General features: G+C 46.2%; 1 protein-coding gene across 1 annotated transcript; it reads left to right on the top strand.

Moving 5' to 3' along the window:
• Nucleotides 1-2,594: 2,594 nt before the first annotated feature.
• Nucleotides 2,595-18,978, top strand: LOC139662459 (disabled homolog 2-interacting protein-like). The gene is given in 19 exon segments (XM_071541151.1): nt 2,595-2,695; nt 3,427-3,571; nt 3,906-4,078; nt 7,194-7,465; nt 8,343-8,551; nt 9,271-9,391; nt 9,394-9,414; nt 9,723-9,867; nt 10,020-10,256; nt 11,097-11,286; nt 11,749-11,984; nt 12,297-12,388; nt 12,490-13,005; nt 14,740-15,011; nt 15,455-15,574; nt 17,734-17,856; nt 18,092-18,171; nt 18,601-18,688; nt 18,808-18,978. Coding segments are annotated over 19 exon segments (3,312 nt in total).
• The last annotated feature ends 2,638 nt before the right edge of the window (nt 18,979-21,616 follow it).

Genomic DNA, 21,616 nt, shown 5'->3' with positions numbered 1-21,616 from the left:
GGGGCAGAATGACAAAGACTGAAGCCCCGATTTTCTTTGGGCTGCTGCTGAACCTCCAATAAACCAGCAGCAGATGATCGCAGTGTTCTTGAAGGCAAGTAGTGAACAAGGGAGTTAGAGATGTAGCTCGGTCCAGCCCATTAAGGGCTTTGTATATAAGGAGGAGGAGCTTAAAATCAAATCTAAATGTTACAGGAAGCCAGTGTAGAGCAGCTGAAACTGGACTGATGTGCTCTCTGCTCTTGGTTCTGGTTCATAGCCGAGCTGCAGAGTTTTGAATGAGCTGAAGTCTCTCAGTGGTTTTTTTTCAGGAGACCAGTAAAAAGTGCGTTACAGTAATCCAGTCGGCTTGAAATAAAGGCATGAATCAATTTTTCAGCATCTTTTTGATTTATACATGGTCGTACTTTAGCCTTTAGTACTTTATGTTTCTAAGGTGGAAAAATGATGTTTTCGTCACCTTGTTAATGTGGGACTTGAAGCTTAGATCTGAATCCAGGATAACACCAAGACTTGTAACCTCAGATTTAATCCAGGGAGTCAGTGTTCCCAGATTATTAAACAGCATTTCCCTTTTTGTTTTAGGGCCGACTAGTAGGATTTCAGTTTTGTCCTTGTTTAACTTTAAAAAATTTTTGCTCATCCATTTATTTATTGCCAAAAGACATGTAGTAATCCAAAGTATTTAGAATACATTACTTAACTTGAGTAATCTAATGGAATACATTACAAATTACATTTTAGGGCATGTATTCAGTAATCTGTAGTGGAATATGTTTTAAAAGTTACCCTCCCAACACTGAAGACAGGACATCACCAGGCTGTTCTCAGCAGAACTTGGTCAGAAGGTGGAAGGACTTTGAGGAACTCCTGAACCTCAGAGCTGAGAGCTGAAGACCTGGAGGCTCTGAGGGTCAGAGGTCACTGAGGAGGTTAGAAGCTCCTGTGGTGAAGAACCAGAGAAGATCTGGTGATGAAGATCTGAGTGTCTCATGGATTTCAGGAACAGTGGCTTTGTATTGTCAGGCAGGAGCGATGGTCTCCATCTTTAAAAAAGGAGCGGAGGGTTTGTTCCAACTCTGGAAGAATCTCGCCGCTCGGCCTGCTGGGAAAACCTCTGACAAGCTGCTGGGAGGAAACTTCAGATTCAGGAGGAACGATGTGGATCACAGAACTGCGGAGCAGCTTTTTACTCTACAGATAACTGAGGCATCATGGGAGTTTCCTGATCCTGTCTCCATGTGTTCAGTGGATTTGTTCTTGCAGGAGACGCTGTGGCAGCATGGAGCCGCTCAGTCCCTGTTCACTCAGACTGACAGCTGGTTTGTGTTGTTGCTGCTTCAAGGCATCAACAAGATGCTGCTGGTCTCTCCTGTTTGTATCTCCATGCTGCCACTGCAGCCTTAATAAGCAGCTATAAAATATATGGATGGAATGATGCATTCGATTTTTACAGGAAGGCATGATATTCTGTGCTAATCGACCAATACTTTGCCAAATCTATGGGGTCTGGGCCAATGAGATTAATTTATATATACATATATATATATATGTATATTCATATCAGTGTTGACAGTTGGTACCATCCAGTCTTTAATAGCAGATAAACAGTTTTGCAAAATGGCTAATCTGTTCTAAAGATCCTTGAATGATGGATAAAGATGTGTATCGTCTGCATAGCGGTGATAAAAAACAATCAAAATGATTACATGCCCCCAGGAGAAGCATGTACAATGACAATAGAATAGGTCCAAGAATAGAATAGGTCCAAGAATAGACCCCTGTGGGACGAAACATTTTCTCCTTGAAAGACATGATTCAAGCCAATCAAGGGTAGATCCAGAAATAACCTCCCAAAAACAACCCCCAAGCCTTTCATGATCCATGATCACTATTGATATGGGTATCAATAAGATATGGGTATCAATAAGATATGGGTATCAATAAGATCTTACCAGGAGACAGAGCAGAACTGGCTGAGGATGTCAGTGGTGCAGTCTTGGATACGATGCTGTTTATCTTATTGGAAAACAAGGATAACGACTTTTTCGTGAATATTTGAAAAGATGTTCTTGGTGTGAGAAACTGCTCCGGATATGAGAAACTCTGGTTATTTTGATGTGGTGACTAAGCTCTGGTTTTTTTGAACTTTTCCATATATGGGTGGTGGACTTGGAGGTTGGTGTTTTTACATGTAATGAGAATCAACTTGGGGCAGCAGGGTGGTCTAGTGTTTAGAGACCCTGGACTGAAGCTGCCAATAACCTACAGTATATTTGTGCCAATATACTGTACAACAAAATCTTTTCATACCAAAACATTCCAAGAAATTCCAAGTATTCAGTGTTTCCCCTAGAATTATTTCTCCACTGAAACTCAGGACATACTGATACCAATGCTAATGCTCATAGGCATGCTGTGGCAGTTTCAACAGTTTAAAATGAAACGGGCCCCAATGAGCAGAGGGCCCCAGATGCCCAAGAGAATTTGTGAAAAATGTTAATAAACAGTAAGAATTTATCATTATTTATATGATGACCTAAAAAAAGCCATGCATTCGTCATTCGTGGGTACATAGGTGCATCCGGTGCATGATGGACCCTCAAGCCTGCCACAAACACCTGTCAGTAGGCCTGCAGTTGCTAGGCAACAACTCGTACACAGATCGTACACAGCAACAAATCGTACACAGCAGGTACAGTGCGAGAGGCGGGCGGTTCAAACCCGTCAGACAGGAGAGGTTCAGATTACAGATGTTTCCACAGATAAATGAAGCGTCTGGCACACCTCGTTTTACCAAGGAAAGATATTTTCAAAATATAAAAAATGGAGAGAAAATGCACAGGTCGTGGTTCTCGATCATCTGATTCAGTCTTCTGTTTCTGCCTCACTTAGTTTCGCTATAGAAAACGTCGTCCTAAATGATCCCAAACTAAACCGAAAGCTTCACTCCGTTCAATTATTCTTGAAAACAGTTTTCCTGTTCCTTTACTGTTCCATACTGAATGTTACCTATATGTTATACTGTTGTATTTTGTATTATTTCATTTGAATACATCAATTGCATGTATTACATGTTTTTTTCTAAAAGCTATGGAAACGCCCAGTCCATGTCCCTGCTAATGCTAATGCTAATAATCAATCATATTCATGCATACTTGTGTGCAAGCTGATCAAAATGTCTCATTAGAGTCAGTTCAGGTTCAGATCTTCCCATAGACAACCAGTGTAGTATTGATCAAATCTACAATAAAATTAATAATCAATCAAACTGCGTCATATCCATCATATCAGACCAGATATCAGTCTGACTGGTCGATACTTGGTTACCATGTTCTTTAATCCCAGCAGGGTGAGGGTTAGCTTCACACCACAACACACAACATAATGTGTGTGTGTGTGTGTGTGTGTGTGTGTGTGTGTCAGGTGTGTGATGCGCCGGCTGCACTGCGGTAGCCAGGAGTCGTTGCTAAGCGCCGGGTGTGTGTCATCGCTGGACCTCAGGATGGACCAGTCCGTCATCATCAAACCTGTTCACTCCTCCTTACTGGGACAGGACTACTGCTTCGAGGTGACACACACACACACACACACACACACACACACACACACACACACACACACACACACACTAGCAGGTTAGCAGAATAAGGCCTAACTTAGTGTTGTGGCTCCACCTGTAACCTGTTAATTGTACAGACTCTTCTGTCTTACATGGCATTGTGTTCTTACAAATTTTATTGTGACTGAACAATAAAGACCTGAACTGAACTGAACTGTGTCTCCTAGGTGACGACCTCTAACCCTGTGTCTCCTAGGTGACAACCTCTAACCCTGTGTCTCCTAGGTGACGACCTCTAACCCTGTGTCTCCTAGGTGACGACCTCTAACCCTGTGTCTCCTAGGTGACGACCTCTACAGGAACCAAGTGTTTCTCGTGTCGTTCCGCAGCAGAACGTGACAAATGGATGGAGAACCTGCGGAGAGCGGTTCATCCCAACAAGGACAACAGCAGGAGGCTGGAGAACGTCCTGACGGTCTGGGTGGTGGAGGCCAAGGACCTGCCGGCCAAGAAGAGGTAGGAGGGTCTACTGTGATCTACTGTGATCTACTCTAGTCTACTGTAGTCTACTGTGATCTACCGTGATCTACTGTAGTCTACTGTAGTCTACTGTGATCTACTGTGATCTACTGTGATCTACTGTGATCTACTGTAGTCTACTGGAATCTGCTTTACTGTGCATTATTGTAATCAAGAAGAGGTATGAGGTCTACTGCAGGGGGATTCAAGTATCATAATGTCTAACTTGTGCGGTGATCATATATATTTGTTGTATGACTTTCTATCAAATGAAATAAACAAAGTACATTTCAGTATCATTTCAACAACATTTATTGATCAATTTCAAGAACTGTTCCCATGCACACACATTGAACGTGTGGAAAACAAATCAGTAGCTTAAACATAAATAAAAGTATAACAATGATTTTTTAATTTCAAGTAAAAGAGAACAAGACAGTCTTCAGAATAAAATCACTAAAAAGTGAAATAGTGCAAACAGAACTTTCAAGTCCCACAGAGCAGTCGAGGGCAAATTCAGGTCAGACAGCCAGCCAGCCAGCCAGCCAGCCAGCCAGTCAGTCAGTCAGCCAGCCAGCCAGCCAGTCAGTCAGTCAGTCAGTCAGTCAGTCAGTCAGCCAGCCAGCCAGCCAGCCAGTCAGTCAGTCAGTCAGCTAGTCAGTCAGTCAGTCAGTCAGTCAGTCAGTCAGTCAGTCAGTCAGTCAGTCAGTCAGTCAGTCAGCCAGTCAGTCAGTCAGTCAGTCAGATGTGGCTTCAGATGGCCTCTAGAGGGCGTCTCTGACTCGGAGATGGTCTCGAGTCTCTTGACAGAAACAGATCTAGTCTGTCAGAGGCTCATCGGTCTGGGAGTGAAGACGTAACGCGCGTTCCGGTTCTGAAAAAAATTAATCCAGATCAGAACCAGTGGTTGGACCTGTTTCAGGAGCTGAAACTACCGGCTCGCTTCGTTTTATGACCAAAGTTTTCCGGCTGGGCGGTGTTTGGACTGCCGGCCAATCACAGTGTTTAAAAACGGAAAACCCTCACGCCGAGGGCCTGGACGGGATCTGGACTGGTTCTCTTTCTTTTTCCATATTTTCCTCTTCACCTCTCTACTTTTCTTAGTGAGAGAAATACTTTACTTTTTTTATTTTGGAGCAAGACATGCTATCATCTCTGTCTGTGTAGCTTTCGTCTCTCTCTCTCGCTCTCTGTGCGTTTCCATAGCGATGCACCATAAACAATCGCTTTGATTGGCTGAGTTCAGTGAAGTAGATGCATGTGATTGGTCTGTGACCTCCTAGCTGACATGGCTGCGCCCGTGGAACAAAACACGTCAATCTTATCAATTCTCATTAATTGAGGAGAAATGTATCGCGGTCCGGACAGAACCGTCACTGGGTCCGGATCCGGCCCGGAGTCCGCCAGTTAGTGATGCCTGGTCTACTGTGATCTACTGTAGTCTATGATCTAGTGTGATCTACTGTACTCTACTCTAGTCTACTCTAGTCTACTGGAATCTATGAGGGTCTACTGTAATCTATTGGAATCTACTGGAATGTACTCTACTGTGCATTATTGTAGTGAAGAAGAGGTAGGGGGCGCTGTGCTAACTACTCTACTTTAATCTACTTTACTGTGTTTTAGTGCCTGGCTGCGTTTCTTCGTTCATTTGTTTGTTTGTTTGTTGATTTGTTTGTTCTGTCGACTGACAGCTTCAAAGTTTGCAAAAGGTTTCAAACTAGATTCGCTACAATCACACTAACAACTTGAGTTGTTTATGGAAAAATAAGCAAAACTAGATAATTGTGTTCACTGACTGATAAGTAAAATACAGGCGCAACAAAACCAGCAGACCAAGAGCAACGTGCTGCAACCGGACCACAACGAGTCTGGATTCTGTGGAGCTCAGGAAGAGTCTGCTGCCTCACCAGGAAGAACAGAGGAAACACCGACATGGACGAGTCCGTCTGTCCAAACAGACCGAAGTGACTCCGCCTCTCTGCCTCCAACATGGCCGACAGCAGATGAACCTCTGTCTTCTCACACCCTCTCACACTGTCTTAGGAACCAATCACAAACCACGCTATTCTGTACTTACCTTTATCTTCTGCCCGTTGCTGTTGTTGGTCTTTGTTGTTGCTGGTCTTTGTTGTTGCTGGTCTTTGTCTTGGATCAGCACTTCTCATGTTCATGATGAGTGTTTCCTTGGTCAATGGGCCAAGAGAGCCAAGATGCAGCTGTAGTGACTTGAAGAAAGAGTCACTGAAAGAAATCAAGCAGATGATGTCCGGTCCTTGGCGGTCTTCAGGTCTTCACTCATCAGTCTGACCGATGCGGGTGAAGCGGGTCAGAAAACCCTCCGACCCGCTCGCCAGGCCGGGAGCAGAAAAGAAGACCCGCATGTTCACATTTCTGTCTGTGTTTTCAGGGAGGAACGTCTCAGTCCGTCCGCCGGGTCAAGCTGGATCCTGAAGGTTTAAAGAATCCTTCGACCCCAGTCAGTTTTCCAGCTCTCGCTCCTGGACTGTCAGGCCATCCCGACAAAACTTTTGTGAATCATCTGCTTACTGGAATCTCTCAGGGATTTTGACATGACCATACACGACATCATAAAAGAACATTATAAAAACACTTTTCTGTGCATGTGCTTTGAGAAGTGACATAAAGATCTGACAGAAAAGACGAGTCGCGCCGCAGAGCAGAGCAGAGGACGGCTTCGAGTCGAGTCGAGTCACTCGTGGCATCGCAAACAAACCTGAGTGAGATTTAATACTGAAGCTGCTGTCGCTCTTCATACTCTACTCTACTCTTCATTCATACTCTGCTGCCATCCTGCCTTTTGTCAGATGCCTCACTTTGCTCTCAGGGACTCATAAGTTTATTCCCTCCACCAAGGAGGTCAGGTGTGGTCGGGGGGGGGGGGGGGGGCGTTCATCAGTGACTGGGGAGGATTTACTAAATTGTTTTGAATGTAGCGTAATGTTTTAACCAATCAAGGGCCCAGAAGGCCTGACTGGCCACAAGGCTGCTCAGCTCTAGTGTTAGCAGTAGTAGCAGTAGTGCTAGGAGTTAATATTAACTTATATATTAATGACAGTCTGATATATTAATATTAATATTTTTATTCCAGATATTTCTGTGAGTTGTGTCTGGATGACAGTCTGTATGCCAGGACGTCCTGTAAGCTGAAGACTGACAACATCTTCTGGGGCGAACGCTTCGACTTCTGCAGCCTGCCGTCTGTCAGCTCCATGACCTTTCACCTCTACAAAGACACCGACAGGAAGAGGAAGAAGGACAAGAGCAGCTATGTGGGATTGGTCAACATCCCTGTTGCCACGGTGACGGGCAGACAGCTGGTGGAGAAGTGGTACTCAGTGAGCACGCCCAGTACCAGCCGGGGTAGGGAGTGTGTGTGTGTGTGTGTGTGTGTGTGTGTGTGTGTGTGTGTGTGTGTGTGTGTGTGTTTAAGAGCTGCATTAAAATGATCGCAGCCTTTCTGTTTTGTAGATTAATTAAATTCTATTGAATGTGCATTAAAGCACGCAACCAGAGTGTTGTTATTTTTGTAAAAGTAATTTTGTAATATTGTTTTTATGTAAATTGTTCAGTTGTACAACTAAAGCTGATCAGGTGTTATCCTCAGTATTCCTGAATATCGCTTCAGTGGTAGAAAGACTTTTGGATACTGATTGAAATCAAAGTACTCAAACTAAATTTCTTCCTGTTTTATCTTTTTAATGTAAAAGGTTCTGAGTTTCTCTCCTTACAGGATTAAAGCTCACAGGACTCAAGTCCTCTGCTGAGACTGATATGTAGATCTGAGTGTCATCAGCATAGAGTTTCATAATAATAATAATAATAATAATGATGATGATAATAATAATAATTATAATAATAATAATAATATTGTTTTTAGGTAAATCATCAGGTCCCACAGTGCGTATCAAAGCGCTGCTAGAGAATAATAATAATAATGATGATAATAATAACAATAATAATTATAATAATTATAATAATTATAATAATAATAATAATATTGCTTTTAGGTAAATCGTCAGGTCCCACAGTGCGTATCAAAGCGCTGCTAGAGAATAATAATAATAATAATAATAACAATAATAATTATAATAATTATAATAATAATAATAATATTGTTTTTAGGTAAATCGTCAGGTCCCACAGTGCGTATCAAAGCGCTGCTAGAGAATAATAATAATAATAATAATAACAATAATAATTATAATAATTATAATAATAATAATAATATTGTTTTTAGGTAAATCATCAGGTCCCACAGTGCGTATCAAAGCGCGCTACCAGAGCATCATCATCCTGCCCATGGAGCAGTATAAGGAGTTTGCGGAGTACATCAGCTCCAACTACCTGCTGCTCTGCAACACTCTGGAAGCTTCCATCAGCCTGAGAGCTAAAGAGGAGCTGGCCGCCGCCTTGGTCCACATCCTGCACAGCACCGGGAAGGCCAAGGTACCTAGGATGCATCCTAACTCCTAACTATACACACTAGAGGCCTAAACCTGCTCCACAGATCTTCTCTCAATATTACAAGTTTTGGTAAACCTTTAAATTACAGGCCATTAATTAAATATAATATCCAAGAAAGATATCCATCTATCTCCATTCCATCCAGTGTACAGCACTGCTCTGTTTTCAAACCTGTGCACTTCCACTTCTCTGATACAGTTACAGGTAAAAGTATTTTTTTACTTGTATATTAACCAGTAATTCCCAGTCATTCTAATGGTATCACTTGTTATTACATGTATTTTACTTGGATATTACTTCGTTTTTTCTAGTCATTATGTAATTAATGGCCTGTAATTTAAAGGTTACTGAAGTTTTCAGTTTGAAAGGTTTTCTCACCTCAAAATATTCAAATCTGAACTGAGTCTGATCTGCAGGTGGAGCCAGCTTCACCGTCATCCAATCAGAATCCAGCTTTCACCCCTCAGCTAGCTGCTGAGTCTACAGTCATGAGTCTGGAAACATTAACATGCATGAAACATTATCATACATTAAATATTAACATGCATGAAACATTATCATACATTAAATATTATCATACATGACATTCTGTGACTGACAATTTTGGAGGATTCTTTAGTTAACCTGCTGCGCTCTGTCTGTAAATCAGCATGTTTAAATAAAGATTATTGAATTGAACGAAGCTGAACTTTGACCCGCAGGACTTCCTGACAGACCTGATGATGTCAGAGGTGGACCGTTGCCGTGACAACGATCAGCTGATCTTCAGAGAAAACACACTGGCAACGAAAAGCATCGAGGAATACCTGAAGCTCATTGGACAGAATACCTGCAGGACGCCCTGGGTACACACACACACACACACACACACACACACACACACACACACACACACACACACACACACACACACCACACACACACACACACACACACACACACACACACACACACACGTCTGTCTGCCCCCCCTCCTCCAATAACTGATTCCTGTCACTGATTATGCACACAGAAACACACACACACAGAAACACACATGTACACACAGACACAATCACGCTGTTCTCTGTACGTGTGTGTGTATTACGTGTATGTGTGTGTGTGTGTGTGTGTGTGTGTGTGTGTGTGTGTGTGTGTGTGTGTGTGTGTGCAGGTGAGTTCATCAAGGCTCTGTATGAGTCGGATGAGAACTGTGAGGTCGACCCGTCTCGCTGTTCGACCTCTGACCTCCAGGAGCATCAGGCCAACCTGAGGATGTGCTGCGAGCTCGCCTTCTGCAAGATCCTGGACTCCTACAGGTCACACACACACACACACACACACACACACACACACACACACACACACACACACACACACACACTCTCTCTCTCTCTCTGTATCTCTGTAGTATTTACACTCCATCACTTCTATTACTTACATTACCCCCGCACCCCCCCCACCCCCCCAGGGTGTTTCCTAGGGAACTGAAGGAGGTGTTTGCGTCATGGCGACAGGAGTGCGGTAACCGGGGGCGACCAGACATCAGCGAGCGTCTCATCAGCGCCTCTTTGTTCCTGCGCTTCCTGTGTCCGGCGGTGATGTCACCGTCGCTGTTCGACCTGACGCAGGAATACCCAGACGAACGCACGGCGCGAACTCTGACCCTCATCGCCAAGGTTACCCAGAACCTGGCCAACTTCAGCAAGTAAGGAGGGAGGAGGGAGGAGGGAGGGAAGGAGGGAGGGAAGGAGGGAGGAAGGAGGGAACGAAGCAGCGCAGTGCTCTGCCTTGATTTGGAGAAGCACAGGCAGAAGCACTGGAAGCTGCTTTTGCGGTCTCTAGGCAACCGTAAAGTCACCTACTGTCAATCACTTAGCTAGCGTAGCTGACATTAGCTAATGTCGTTAGCTAACTAAAGAAAAAATAGTACCATCCATTTTGCTCGCAGCACTAATTGAACCTTTGGGCTCGTCCCGCAGCGTTTCACTATGCCGATGATACTCAGCTCTACCTGTAAAACTCACCTGCAGGAAACCAGCTGGACAGGACTGGAGCTCTCACAACTTGCTGCAGTTAAACAAAAATGAAGTTCTTGTTATTGGTTCTGAACGTATTTCAGACAGAGTCAGCAGTCTCTTGGTCCTTTAACAAATGACATCAAGGCAAAAACTTAGGTGTCATTTCCAATCCAAGTTTCAACCTTGCGCAACATTCCAAAAAGCTAATTCAGTCATGTTTCAGACCGGCCTGCCTGTCAGTGCCACAGAGTCACACATGCTTTTACATCTTGTCTTGATTACTGTAATGCCTCATTTTGCCTTAACCAAGTAGTCGCTGCAGCAAGGCTTTAGACCAGGACTAAGAGATGGAACCACATTGTTCCTGTTCTGGCATCCTTACATCCTTACATCCTTACACTGGTTGCGGGTCAGTTTTAGAATTGATTTGAAGATTTCATTGATAACTTTTAAGGCTCATCAAGGATATATTTATCCCAGTTATATTTCAGAAAATGTGTGTGTGTGTGTGTGTGTGTGTGTTGCAGGTTTGGCACTAAGGAGGAGTACATGTTGTTTATGAATGATTTTGTGGAGCGGCAGTGGAGCAGCATGCAGCGCTTCCTGCAGGAAATCTCCAACCCAGACGGGCTGAACCACACCGCCGGCTTCGACGGTTACATCGACCTGGGCAGAGAGTTATCTAGTCTGCACACACTGCTGACCGAACTGGACCAGGTAACTAGTTACACTGACTAACTAGACCAGGTAACTAGTTACACTGACTAACTAGACCAAACTAACTAGACCAGGTAACTAGTTATACTAACCAACTAGACCAAACTATCTAGACCAGGTAACTAGTTATACTAACCAACTAGACCAAACTATCTAGACCAGGTAACTAGTTACACTGACTAACTAGACCAGGTAACTACTAACTAACTAGACCAGGTGACTAAAACACATACGTCTCCACCCACCTCACTGTAAACTGGGCTCTGATTGGCTGTTGGTGATCTGTGATCTCACACACTGCAGGACCGTTCAGACATCGGGTCGTAAACATCAGACATGTTTGAAACAATCAGGGATCAAATCCATCTGTTCTATTCTATTCTTGTAAACTCCTCCCACTCTAACTAACTGTCTGTCTGTCTGTCTGTCTGTCTGCCTGTCTGTCTGTCTGTCTGTCTGTAGTCCTGTCTGTCTAAACTAGGTCCTCTGCCTCGTATCCTGAGGGAAGTCTCTGCGGCGCTGGCTAACCCAGGGGGCGTGTCTAATCCGGGGGGCGTGGCCATTTCCTCTCCAGAGCCTCAGCGGGTGGTGTCTCCGCCCCCTCTGTCTCCGCCCCCTCTGTCTCCGCCTCTCTCTCCTCCGCTGGCAGCCTGCAGTCTGTCTATGGGCCTGCAAGGCAGCGTGGGATTGGACAGCGGGTTAGCACCGTGCTACTTCCTGTTAGCGTTAAGATCTAGGCGACCAATCAGGAGTCAGAGCTGGTCATGGTAGAGTTAGGAGACAGAATGGTGGAAGTGAAGGAAAACATCCAAACAGGAGAAACCTGAAAACAAACAACAGACACAGTAACCCAGGAAACTGCAGCATGACATCACAGATCCATGTTTCCTCCATCTGGTCAGCCCACTGTTTTAACTGTGTGTGTGTGTGTGTGTGTGTGTGTGTGTGTGTGTGTGTGTGTGTGTGTGTGTGTGTGTGTGTGTGTGTGTGTGTGTGTGGTGTGTGTGTAGTTTGGTCGATTTTACCAGGCTTCCCTCTCCAACTCCAGAGAACAAAGACTTGTTCTTCGTTACTAAAGGATCAAGTCTCCAGCCTGCGACAGGTGACCTTTGACCCCTGACCCCTGACCCCTGACCCTCAGCTGCACATACACATTACAACATCCTCTCTAACTTCCTGTCCTGCTCATGTCACTTCCTGCAGGCCTGCACGGCTCTCCGGCTCCGAGCTCCTCCTACTCAGAGACCAATGAGAACGACGCGGGGCCCGAACTGACCAACGGCAGCAGGAGGGAGGGGCCAGAGCTGACCAATGAGAGCCGGAGTCTGTCTCTGGTCGATCTGCAGGACTCCTCCCCTAGCGACGGTCTCGACGACAGCCAGTGGCAGCGCAGGACCGGACTCCTCCCGCTGTCCTTCCAGAACCCCGTGTATCACATGACGACCACGTCGCCACGGCAACCTCAGCAGCCCGACGCCACGCCCTCCGACGGCTCCGTCGGCTCGCAGGGAAACCCCGACGACAGAAACGCCATGACAACCAAACCTGCGTTCCTTACCCAGATGTCTGTGGGGCTCGGAGGAGAGCGAGGAGAGCGAGGAGAGCGAGGAGAGAGAGGAGAGAGAGGAGAGAGAGGAGACCGCATGTCGGCGCTCTCCAGCAGCAGCAGCGGCGAGGAATATTCCAGAAGAGCGCTGTCGCTAACGGAAAACCAACCAGGTACCACATGACCCCTCCTTGTTGTTCTGCTCCTATCAGTCTGACCCCTCCTTGTTGTTCTGCTCCTATCGGTCTGACTCCTCCTTGTTTTCTGCTCCTATCAGTCTGTCTCCTCCTTGTTTTCTGCTCCTATCGGTCTGACTCCTCCTTGTTGTTCTGCTCCTATCGGTCTGACTCCTCCTTGTTGTTCTGCTCCTATCGGTCTGACCCCTCCTTGTTGTTCTGCTCCTATCGGTCTGACTCCTCCTTGTTTTCTGCTCCTATCGGTCTGTCTCCTCCTTGTTTTCTGCTCCTATCGGTCTGACTCCTCCTTGTTGTTCTGCTCCTATCGGTCTGACTCCTCCTTGTTGTTCTGCTCCTATCGGTCTGACCCCTCCTTGTTGTTCTGCTCCTATCGGTCTGACTCCTCCTTGTTTTCTGCTCCTATCAGTCTGTCTCCTCCTTGTTTTCTGCTCCTATCGGTCTGACTCCTCCTTGTTGTTCTGCTCCTATCGGTCTGACTCCTGCTTGTTGTTCTGCTCCTATCGGTCTGACTCCTCCTTGTTGTTCTGCTCCTATCCGTCTGACTCCTCCTTGTTGTTCTGCTCCTATCGGTCTGACTCCTCCTTGTTGTTCTGCTCCTATCGGTCTGACTCCTCCTTGTTTTCTGCTCCTATCAGTCTGTCTCCTCCTTGTTTTCTGCTCCTATCGGTCTGACTCCTGCTTGTTGTTCTGCTCCTATCAGTCTGACTCCTCCTTGTTGTTCTGCTCCTATCAGTCTGTCTCTTCCTTGTTTTCTGCTCCTATCAATCTGACTCCTCCTTGTTGTTCTGCTCCTATCAGTCTGTCTCCTCCTTGTTTTCTGCTCCTATCAGTCTGACTCCTCCTTGTTGTTCTGCTCCTATCAGTCTGACTCCTCCTTGTTGTTCTGCTCCTATTAGTCTGTCTCCTTGTTTTCTGCTCCTATCAGTCTGACCCCTCCTTGTTGTCCTGCTCCTATCAGTCTGACCCCTCCTTGTTTTCTGCTCCTATCAGTCTGACCCCTCCTTGTTTTCTGCTCCTATCAGTCTGACCCCTCCTTGTTGTCCTGCTCCTATCAGTCTGACCCCTCCTTGTTGTCCTGCTCCTATCAGTCTTGACCCCTCCTTGTTTTCTGCTCCTATCAGTCTTACTCCTCCTTGTTGTTCTGCTCCTATCAGTCTGACCCCTCCTTTTTTTCTGCTCCTATCGGTCTGTCTCCTCCTTGTTGTCCTGCTCCTATCAGTCTGTCTCCTCCTTGTTTTCTGCTCCTATCAGTCTGACTCCTCCTTGTTGTTCTGCTCCTATCAATCTGACCCCTCCTTGTTTTCTGCTCCTATCAGTCTGTCTCCTCTTTGTTTTCTGCTCCTATCAGTCTGTCTCCTCCTTGTTTTCTGCTCCTATCAGTCTGTCTCCTCCTTGTTTTCTGCTCCTATCAGTCTGTCTCCTCCTTGTTTTCTGCTCCTATCAGTCTGGTCCCTCCTTGTTGTTCTGCTCCTATCAGTCTGTCTCCTCCTTGTTTTCTGCTCCTATCAGTCTGGTCCCTCCTTGTTGTTCTGCTCCTATCAGTCTGTCTCCTCCTTGTTGTTCTGCTCCTATCAGTCTGGTCCCTCCTTGTTGTTCTGTTCCTATCAGTCTGTCTCCTCCTTGTTGTTCTGCTCCTATCAGTCTGGTCCCTCCTTGTTGTTCTGTTCCTAAGCTGATGATGTCATTGCTTATTCTTGTTCTTCTTGTCAGGAGGCTCCGCCCCCCCTCGTCAAAACTCGTCAGGCCCTCAGCGTAGAATTGACCAGCCCCCGCCCCCCTCCTCCGCCCCCCCAGGACCCCCTCGTGGCCGGACACCTCCCAGCATGCTCAGTGGCAGTAGCTCCGCCTACCCTCCTCGTCCCGCCTCTGGCAGCATGATGTCCTCAAGTCCTGATTGGCCAAGCAGCGGCCAATCACGGCTCAGACAGACTTCATCGTCATCTAAAGGAGACAGCCCCGAGAAACAACGACCCGTTACCAAGGTAACCGCTGACTTATTGTAATATAAGTAATTATCAAGGTATCCACTACGTTACCATGGTAACCTGCAGAGAAGTCATGGCTGCCTCAGTGTCTTCCAGCTGTGAGGAGGTCAAAGGTCAGAGCCACAGCGCCTGTGACGAAGGTCTTCTGTGTTTGAGAAGACTGATCACTCGACAGTAAAGTGGGCGTTAACTTTCACCACAGCCGTTACCATGGTGACCGATCTGATCCAGACCGACACCAAAAACTAGTCAAAACAAAAAGATTAACTTTATCTTTGGATGGAAGCTGATTCTATTGTTGAGCTCCGTGGAGTCAGAGAGACTTACATCGGAAGTGTGTGTGTGTGTGTGTGTGCACATGTGTGTGTGTGCGTGTGTGTGTGTGTGTGCACATGTGTGTGTGTGTGTGTGTGCACATGTGTGTGTGTGTGTGTGTGCAGGCTCCCTCTCCAGTGAATCCCTGTGCGTTGGACCGGACAGCAGCCTGGCTCCTCAACATGAACTCTGGCTCCTCCTACTGTGAGGAGGAGGAACGCCATGATGACGCTCTGACCGAGAAGGTAGAAACACTTCAGACTGCTTCTACTGTGTCTCTACTGTCTCTGCTGTGTCTCTGCTGCTTCTACTGTGTCTCTACTGCTTCTACTGTGTCTCTACTGTCTCTACTGTGTCTCTGCTGCTTCTACTGTGTCTCTACTGTCTCTGCTGCTTCTACTGTGTCTCTACTGTGTCTCTGCTGCTTCTACTGTGTCTCTACTGTCTCTGCTGCTTCTACTGTGTCTCTACTGTCTCTGCTGCTTCTACTGTGTCTCTACTGTCTCTACTGTGTCTCTGCTGCTTCTACTGTGTCTCTACTGCTTCTACTGTGTCTCTACTGCTTCTACTGTGTCTCTACTGGTTCTGCACTGGTTCTCTACTGGGTCTACTGTTCTCCAGAGTCAACAGCAGAACATTCAGTCTGATTTACAGACCGCTACACAGGAGGAACATGAGGTCACATGAGGTCACATGAGGTCACATGAGGTCACATGAGGTCACATGAGGTCACATGAGGTCACATGAGGTCACATGACATAACCCTCGGTTCTGATAGGAGCGCGTTCTCAAGCCATCCGACCACAGAACCAATGACACCCGTCTGTGAGACTGACCAATCACAGCAGGGACAGGAGAGCCCGCCTCCTCCAGATAAACACTGCAGTCCACAGCTACAGCGTCTCCTTTCTTCACTGCATCACAACCAGCTCTCCTCCACCCAGCTCTCCTCCACCCAGCTCTCCTCCACCCAGCTCTCCTCCACCTAGCTCTCCTCCACTCAGCTCTCCTCCACTCAGCTCTCCTCCACCTAGCTCTCCTCCACTCAGCTCTCCTCCACCCAGCTCTCCTCCACTCAGCTCTCCTCCACCCAGCTCTCCTCCACCCAGCTCTCCTCCACCTAGCTCTCCTCCACTCAGCTCTCCTCCACCCAGCTCTCCTCCACTCAGCTCTCCTCCACCCAGCTCTCCTCCACCCAGCTCTCCTCCACCCAGCTCTCCTCCACTCAGCTCTCCTCCACCCAGCTCTCCTCCACCCAGCTCTCCTCCACCCAGCTCTCCTCCACCCAGCTCTCCTCCACTCAGCTCTCCTCCACTCAGCTCTCCTCCACCCAGCTCTCCTCCACCCAGCTCTCCTCCACTCAGCTCTCCTCCACCCAGCTCTCCTCCACTCAGCTCTCCTCCACCCAGCTCTCCTCCACCCAGCTCTCCTCCACTCAGCTCTCCTCCACTCAGCTCTCCTCCACCCAGCTCTCCTCCACCCAGCTCTCCTCCACTCAGCTCTCCTCCACCCAGCTCTCCTCCACCCAGCTCTCCTCCACTCAGCTCTCCTCCACCCAGCTCTCCTCCACCCAGCTCTCCTCCACCCAGCTCTCCTCCACTCAGCTCAAATCGGCTTCAGGAGTTTTAAGCGTCTCCTATTGGCTGAGAAACCAGAAGTCAGAAAGAGAACGTTCTCTCGGTTCTCTGATAACAGACGGAGGTTCTCTCCCTGTGGTTTGTCTCTCCTGTCCCTGCTGTGATTGGTCTCCTATTGGCTGAGAAACCTCACTGTGTCATCAGAGAACCTGGAACGTTCTCTTTCTAACTCTAACATCTCAGTAACGTTTTCACTGGGTGTCTACTGGTTCTACTGGTGTTCTACTGGTTTTAAGTTCAGGTTTATTTATAAAGCCCATTTCATCACACAGTATCTCAATGTGCTTTTACAAAATAAAAAGTCAGAAACACAAACAGTTAAACAAACGCACCATTTATACAGTTTACAAATAAGCAATGATAAATAAGTCGATTTTACTGATTCTGCCTTCTGGTTCTCTAATGGTTCTTTACTGGTTCTTTACTGGTTCTTTACTGGTTCTTTACTGGTTCTTCTGGTTATAAACTGGTTCTGTTGGTTGTACTGCTGTACAATAGAAACAGACATTTCCATTTCATGAAAAAAGTCTGACTGGACTAACTGTGTGTGTGTGTGTGTGTGTGTGTGTGTGTGTGTGTGTGTGTGTGTGTGTGTGTGTGTGTGTGTGTGTCTGTGTGTGTGTGTGTGTGTGTGTGTGTGTGTGTGTCTGTGTGTGTGTGTGTGTGTGTGTGTCTGTGTGTGTGTGTGTGTGTGTGTGTGTGTGTGTCTGTGTGTGTGTGTGTGTGTGTGTGTGTGTGTGTGTGTGTGTGTGTGTGTGTGTGTGCAGTACCAGCAGGAGATAGCGGTGCTGCAGGACCGGTTGCGGGTTGCAGCTCTGCGGCAGGAGGAGTGTGAAGCCAGACTGCTGGTCCAGGATCAGCAGAACCACCGCATGCTGCAGGAGTACCAGGTGTGGAAAACAACAATACTTATTTATTTATTTATTTTTATTTGTTTATTTGACAGGGACAATGCTCAATAAATATATTGTGCCAGATATAGCTGTAAGCTAATTTCCATCTATAGTTCCTAGAATAGAATAGAAGACTAGTAGTATTAGTATTCAGTCCCCTGTGTGTGTGTGTGTGTGTGTGTGTGTGTGTGTGTGTGTGTGTGTGTGTGTGTGTGTGTGTGTGTGTGTTCAGGCTCGGCTGGAGGACACAGAGTCTCGGCTCAGGAGACTGCAGGATGACAAAGACCTTCAGATGAACAGCATCATCAGCAGGTCTGTGTGTGTGTCTCTCTCTGTGTGTGTGTGTCTGTGTGTGTGTCTCTCTCTGTGTGTGTGTGTCTGTGTGTGTGTGTGTGTCTGTGTGTGTGTCTCTCTCTGTGTGTGTGTGTCTGTGTGTGTGTGTGTGTGTGTGTGTGTGTCTCTGTGTGTGTGTCTCTGTGTGTGTGTGTGTGTGTCTCTGTGTGTGTGTGTGTGTGTGTGTGTGTGTGTGTCTGTCTGTCAGTGTGTGTGTGTGTGTGTGTGTCTGTGTGTGTGTGTGTGTGTGTGTGTGTGTGTGTGTGTGTGTGTGTGTGTGTGTGTGTGTGTGTCTGTCAGTGTGTGTGTGTGTGTGTGTGTGTGTGTGTGTGTGTGTGTGTGTGTGTGTGTGTGTGTGTGTGGTGGGGGGTGTGACAGTGTGACCTTTGACCTCTGGCTGCTGTGCAGGTTGATGTCTGTGGAGGAAGAGCTGAAGAAGGATCACTCTGACATGCAGGCTGTGGTGGACTCCAAACAGAAGATCATAGAGGCACAGGTACCTGTCTGTCTGACTACCTGTCTGTCTGACTACCTGTCTGTTTGACTACCTGTCTGTCTGACTACCTGTCTGTCTGACTGACTGTCTGTCTCTCCACCTGTCTGTCTCTCCACCAGGAGAAGAGGATTGCCAGTCTTGATGCAGCTAACAGTCGTCTGATGGCGGCGCTGACTCAGCTGAAGGAACGCTACGCTGTGACATCACAGCGCAACGGCCTGTCGCCTAGCAACACCTCCGCCCTGCAGATCACCGAGAACGGAGAGTTCCGCAACTCCGGCAACTGCTGAGCAACCGGCGATCTGATTGGGCAATATAAGATCTGACTGAAAGGAGGGGGCGTGTCTGCATGAGAAAACCTGATTGGGCGACAGGCAGCGGGGGGCGGGCCGGCTGACAGGCCACACCTTTTATCAACTAATCAACACTGTCTTGTTACCTAGTTATCACGGAGCTGTCGATCACCTCCCCAAACTGTCACCATGGCAACCCAGTAGGATTCTAGAAGGATCTGACCTCTGACCCCGCCCCCTTTATACTCTGTCGCTAGGTTACCTCAGTCCCTCCCCAGTTGACTGAGGGTTGCCACGGTTACTGCTAGGTTTCCATAGTTTCCAGTGACTGTAGTTCTTCTTCTTTTTTTTGCATGTTTCCTCTCCGAGCATCCCAAGCAGAATCGAACCCTGACATCACATCCTGTTTCTGCGTGGTACTTCCTGTTAAGAGCTGGAGTCTAGAACCTTCCACAGACCAGAATGCAGTTTCTACTGTTTCCAACCTGAACTAGCTCTGTCTATATATGGACTAACTCTATATATGGACTAACTCTGTCTATATATGGACTAACTCTATATATGGACTAACTCTGTCTATATATGGACTAACTCTATATATGGACTAACTCTATATATGGACTAACTCTATATATGGACTAACTCTGTCTATATATGGACTAACTCTATATATGGACTAACTCTGTCTATATATGGACTAACTCTATATATGGACTAACTCTGTCTATATATGGACTAACTCTATATATGGACTAACTCTGTCTATATGTGGACTAACTCTATATATGGACTAACTCTGTCTATATGTGGACTAACTCTGTCTATATATGGACTAACTGTCTATATATGGGCTAACTCTGTCTATATATGGACTAACTGTCTAACTCCGTCTATGTGGACTAACTCTGTCTATATATGGACTAACTCTGTCTATATATGGACTAACTCTTTCTATATGTGGACTAACTCTGTCTATATGTGGACTAACTGTCCAACACCGTCTATATGGACTAACTCTGTCTATATGTGGACTAACTGTCCAACACCGTCTATATGGACTAACTGTCTAACTCCGTCTATGTGGACTAACTCTGTCTGTATATGGACTAACTAACTATATATGGACTATCTCTGTCTATATATGGACTAACTCTGTCTATTGTCTATATATGGTCTAACTGTCTATGTATGGACTAGCTCTGTCTACATATGGATTAAATCTGTCTATTGTCTACATATGGACCAATCTCTAAACCCATCGTCTATCGGTCTGATCGATCAGACTCCGGGGGCGAAGGCCGATATTTGGGGGTTTCCGGTGCAGCCGGCGGACATCCGGGCCCAGACTTCCTCTTCCTGAGCCGGTCTGTTTACAGTCCGATTAGCGACTTGAGACACGAGAGTCGAACGTTTCTCCACATAAAACACAAACATCCAGACTGTCTGTAGGTGTTTCAGGTCCGGACCACATTTGGGCTAATCTCTATAAACAGAAATCTGCATATGAGACGTCGTCTCTCGACTCCATTCTCACGTCTCAAGTCGCTAATCGGACTGTAAACAGACCGGCTCAGGAAGAGGAAGTCTTGGCCTGGATGTCCGCCGGCTGCACCGGAAACCCCCAAATATCGGCCTTCGCCCCCAGAGTCTGATCATCGTCAGACCGATAGACGATGGGTTTAGAGATTGTATATGGACTAACTCTATATATGGACTAACTCTATATATGGACTGTCTATATATGGACTAACACTGTCTATATATGGACTGACACTGTCTATATATGGACTGTCTATATGGAATAACACTATATATGGACTAACTGTCTATATATGGACTAACACTGTCTATATATGGACTAACTCTGCCTATATATGGCTCTGGTCTAACTGGTCTAACTCTGGCTCTATATGGCTCTCGTCTGACCGGCCTAACTGTCTGTATATGGCTCTGGTCTAACTGGGCTAACTCTGTCTATATATGGACTAACTCTGGCTCTATATGGACTAACTCTGGCTCTATATGGCTCTGGTCTAACTGGTCTAACTCTGGCTCTATATGGCTCCTGTGACAGTTAATTTGGTTTATTTGGTAAAAAAGTTAAAAGTGAGTTTGTTTGTTTTGTTTGGTTGGTTTGTTTTTATTCTAAATGATGAATCTGATCTGACCACAGGACTTTACTGTTCAGCTTTACTCCACGCTGCTCTACTGTACTCTACTGTGTTCTACTGTACAGTACTGTACTCTATTCTACTGTACTCTGTTCTACTGTACAGTACTGTACTCTATTCTACTGTACTCTGTTCTACTGTACAGTACTGTACGCTACTGTACAGTACTCTATTCTGTTCTACTGTACTCTGTCTTCTATTCTGCTCTACTGTGTTCAGCTGTACAGTGTGTCACTGCGGGGTTTCCCTGTCTTTCTGTTCTGTTTCTGTATTTATGGATGCTTTTCATTCTGTTAGAAACCTCTACTGTTATTTATCAAGTTCAACATCATTATTTATAAAGCGACTTGCTCCAATAAAGTACCATGCTATTCAATGTGTTGCTATGGTGATGAGTGACGGGACAAAACAACTTGGCAACAACACAACTAAAATTACAAGTTTTGTATTTCAATACATTTTAT

This window comes from Centroberyx affinis, unplaced genomic scaffold (genome assembly GCF_046629955.1).
Source record: "Centroberyx affinis isolate AG114_WGS23_722 - 3 ecotype Tasmania unplaced genomic scaffold, CSIRO-AGI_Caff_v1 ptg003796l_1, whole genome shotgun sequence".
NCBI lineage: Eukaryota > Metazoa > Chordata > Actinopteri > Beryciformes > Berycidae > Centroberyx > Centroberyx affinis.
This window is presented reverse-complemented; position numbering and strand designations above follow the sequence as displayed.